This window comes from Propithecus coquereli, unplaced genomic scaffold, assembly GCF_000956105.1.
Source record: "Propithecus coquereli isolate 6110/MARCELLA unplaced genomic scaffold, Pcoq_1.0 Scaffold171, whole genome shotgun sequence".
NCBI classification, from domain to species: Eukaryota; Metazoa; Chordata; class Mammalia; order Primates; family Indriidae; genus Propithecus; species Propithecus coquereli.
In genome coordinates, this window is record NW_012141747.1 from 5,620,888 (window position 1) to 5,624,718 (window position 3,831).

General features: G+C 46.3%; 1 protein-coding gene across 1 annotated transcript; it reads right to left on the reverse strand.

Moving 5' to 3' along the window:
• Nucleotides 1-998: 998 nt before the first annotated feature.
• On the reverse strand, nt 999-2,749 carry LOC105808354 (cytochrome c oxidase subunit 5B, mitochondrial). Its single transcript, XM_012641996.1, has 4 exons — nt 2,604-2,749; nt 1,995-2,068; nt 1,724-1,823; nt 999-1,196 (listed from the first exon to the last, which is right to left on the reverse strand). The coding sequence occupies exons 1-4, from the start codon at nt 2,704-2,706 to the stop codon at nt 1,084-1,086; spliced, it is 390 nt and encodes a 129-aa protein (XP_012497450.1). The 5' UTR covers nt 2,707-2,749; the 3' UTR covers nt 999-1,083.
• Between the last annotated feature and the right edge of the window lie 1,082 nt (nt 2,750-3,831).

The following is a 3,831-nucleotide window of genomic DNA, read 5'->3' on the forward strand; positions in this document are numbered from 1 at the left end:
TTCTATCATCAGTTCCCATGAAAAGGTCCAGTTTGAACCAATTTTGTGGAAATAGTAACTGAAACCACCTCTGGCTAATCTCCACACAAAATGAAAAGGTATTTCCGTTTTATAGATAAGTTTGTGAGAACTTGTCCCAAGGTGTCAAAAGTATAAAGTAGCTGAAGTGGGTTTTGGTGTTTCTCCCAACTAGTATTTCTGTAAGAACACCTAACTCTATAAATACACCTAAAACTTTAATAAATGCCTAAATATCAATTATTTAATTGTATAAAAGTTCAAATTATTTTTTCCCTTTACAATTGTTTTCTTCAAATCAAGATTCATAGTACTCCATGGTATGTACATAAAGAAAAAAAATAAAAATAAATGTTTTTAAAGATTCAAACAAGGTCCATACATTGCTGTTTGTATCTCCCTATCTGTTTTACTCTATAGGTTTTTCCTACCTTTTTTCCCCCCAATTCCTTGCAATTTATTTAAAGAAACATGGTCATTGGTTTCTGGAATTGTCCCATATTCTGAATTTTTCTGCTGGTATCCCCATGAACTCATTTGAACCTGGGTCCCTCAAGACTTCAAAGTCCCTAAAAACTCTTCTCATATGGCCACCCTGTCTCTATAAAGTGATACTGTAAGGACCTACTATCTGCCAAGGCTCTTTACATATTATTCCTTCTGATACCTCACAAGGTATTTATCTTTTCTTAGATGTAACTGACCCTCAGAGAACATGCCCACAGTGACACAGCCAAATGACGGAGCCAATATTGTAAGTCCAAGCAGCCTGACTCCACAACCCATCCTTCTACCTTGTACCAGGTGGTCCCAATCATTGCATTATGGGTTATCAACCTATTTTTATTATTAACTTAAGCACTGTACACTGGTTGTACACTTTAAGTGCATGGCAAGCTAGTATTAACAGATGGCTATTCCCAAAATAAGAATATTCCAAGCCTACCCAAAAATACAGGAAGGAAATGAGACCAGCCACCTATGGGAGAAGGAGCCAAACAATGGCTAGTCTTTAATGGAAAGAAGAAACTTTACAGCACATTTTGAGTAAATTAGTGCAGGTGCTCAGTGTGCCAACTGGTGGGGCACCAGTTTGTAATGGGTTCCACAATTAGGGCATCGCTGGGTCTCGCCTTTGTGCAGCCAGAACCAGATGACAGCACTGTTGTCCTCTTCACCTAAAAGAAAAAGAGGTGGTTGAAGGTCATACAGCCTAGAAAGGGAGACTTTCAACATTGATTTCTTTTCCAAACTATAGCTGACATCTTAAGACATCAGTTTAAGCTCTCCTCCTCGTTTTTCAGATGAAACTGAGGCCCTGAGTTTACCTGTGAGTAAACTGACCTTATGTCTGGGTCATTCGATAATATAACAATTCCCATGCCTATGTAGAATCCCAAAGCAGGGTCCGCTCTGGCATGTATCCCTAGTGCCTAAAACAGTGCCCGGCACAGAAGCAATACAACGATAAGTATTTTCTGGACAAATACTCCTTCATGATGCACTTCCAGTAAGCCAGTCTTGTTCTCTTTCCAGTAAGGATGACCTACTCAGGCACAATGAGGCTTAAGAGAACCAGGACCCTTAGAACGACTTACTTACAAACATGGACTCACACACAGGAAAGATTTGAAGCAGCTTATAGACACCTGTATAGTAGGATACGTTAAACAAATGGATAAGAAAATAAAGGTGAGGTACTTACAGATACAGCCCACTATTCGCTTGTCGGTAATAGAAGGGACTAAATTAGGGTCTTCCTTAGTGCCTGAAGCTGCCTTTGGGGGTAGCACATTGTATGGGTCCTGAAAAAGACAAGAATTGAGCCATTATGCCAAATGACCCCTACCCTCCAGAAGCTCGGGGGTTGTTTCTGCAAGCCAGGTTTCCTGGATCAAATGCTTCCAGAGTGGAGACTACTCTGATCCCACCCAAGCCCACAAGCTCCACAGAAGGCACAGAAGGGAGTTTCTCACCAGTCCCTTCCGTGCAGCCATCATGATCTCCCTCTCCAGCCCAGTCGCCTGCTCTTCATCAGTAGGAATACCACCTAAAGGAAGATAAGTAAATTATAATATTGACTAAAATGATCAAGATAGAAAAATACACATGGAAATGATCAAGCCAGGAAATGCCAAATTTAAATTTCTGCCTAAATTTTAATGGGCTTACAAGCTCCTAAAGGATACCCATAGCCATGGTTCCCTAAGGACCACCAAGTCACGATACCCCAAAGTGGCAACTAGCGGAAGCTTTTCCTCTTCCAACCAGAGGCCAATTTTTCCAAAAGCAGGTCAGAGCCCATCCGTCGTGGGGTAGGCGTAGGGCCCCTCCCCATCCCAGCCTCTGCTCTCCAAGGTCACCCCCGCATCTCTATTTAGGATACTTTCGCAGCGGGCTCAATTCGGCGAGCCGTGGCCCGGAATTACAGTGAAACGCCCAAGGAGCCCGAGGCACTCCAGGCCGTAAGGTGGTCACTGGGGCCCCGAGGAGCTGCACGGCACGGCCCGTCCCGCTTTGCTGCCCCAGGACTACCCCAGGAGCGCAACGGCGCCGGTCCCTGGCGCGCCAGGAGAGTCGAGTACCTCTAGACGCCATGGAGCGCATCGCAGCCGAGGCATTGGGACCGCGGGCCCTCAGGGCCTGCGCCGCCAGCGCTCCAGCTCCGCGAAGTAACCTTGAAGCCATCACACCCGCAACAAACAGCAACACTTCCGGGACTAGGCTGCAGAAACAGGCGGGATTTCCGGGGGCGGGCCTCTTTCCTCCTCCAGCTCAGCCTTCCTTTTCCTCCCTGACCACTCACGCGACGCGGGGGAGGAAGTGCGCATGCCCAGCGCGGCCTCGGAGGCTTACCTGGTATGGGTCTCAACTGTGGCATGTTCAGGCTTTACTCTTAGTAACGCGTGTGATGTAGGCGAGTTATTTCGCCTCCCTGGAACTCTGTCCCAACCACACTGGAGTTCCTGTGTGTCTTGCCTGATAGTCCTGTTTAGCAAACGTGGAGGCTGCTGGTGGAAGTCATTAAGTTCTGGTCTGTTCAGAGACCTGCTGAACCCTAAATGACTTAAATTTAGGACTGAGCTCCTAAAGACCACTGTGTTCGTTGATAGGCTAGTTAGTTAATGGCGATGCTGGTTCACCTGGCATGCGTGAGCCATTGCGAATTTGTTGCATTGGGCAGAACTTGAACAGGACCTAACCTGCAGTCCTAGCATCGCTTTCCTGTTACATTTGTACTAGGGGAGGTGACAGGGTCCGGGCCTGAGCAGAGCTGGTGACGGGAAGAAAGGGCCAGATGTGGGACCCCTCCCAGGACCAGTGCGTGATGTGGGGTGATGTGGGGTGAGGAGGTTGCTACTCCTTGAGATTATTAGAGGAGGAGGAGCAGGAAGGGGAGTTAATAATGGGAAATGGAGTCACAAAACTTACTGTGGCTCCCTGTTTACTAGAGTTCCCTGTTTAAAACAGAAAACGTCTTCCATAGCTCTCCATTGCCCAGAGGCTAAGGTTTGCAAGTTTCTTAGCAAGGTGGGCATTCAAGAGCCTTCGGAAACGGTATCCCCTCCATCAGCTCCTAACACTTTATTCACATTGTCGGTATAGTCCTGTAGCATTCTAGCTGCATGTAGTGTCTGTGTTTCCCTACCAGATGGAAAATCCCTTCGTTGTGGGAAATTATGCTCTATTCATCATCGAATCCCCAGTGCACTGCAGAGGCCTGCGATATAATAGCATCCAGTAATTTTCAGAAAATGTAGTACTTGGACAGAATATACAAAAAACAGTTTATAGGACTTCTGGCCCAATGAG

What these genes read in the sequence shown, in the direction of transcription:
- LOC105808354 (XM_012641996.1), bottom strand. Translation starts at nt 2,706, where the DNA reads ATGGCTTCAAGGTTACTTCGCGGAGCTGGAGCGCTGGCGGCGCAGGCC. An exon ending in TGGCTGCACGGAAGGGACTG is followed by an intron (nt 1,824 to 1,994) that starts GTGAGAAACTCC and finishes TGTCTTTTTCAG; the next exon opens with GACCCATACAATGTGCTACC. An exon ending in GCGAATAGTGGGCTGTATCT is followed by an intron (nt 1,197 to 1,723) that starts GTAAGTACCTCA and finishes TTTTTCTTTTAG; the next exon opens with GTGAAGAGGACAACAGTGCT.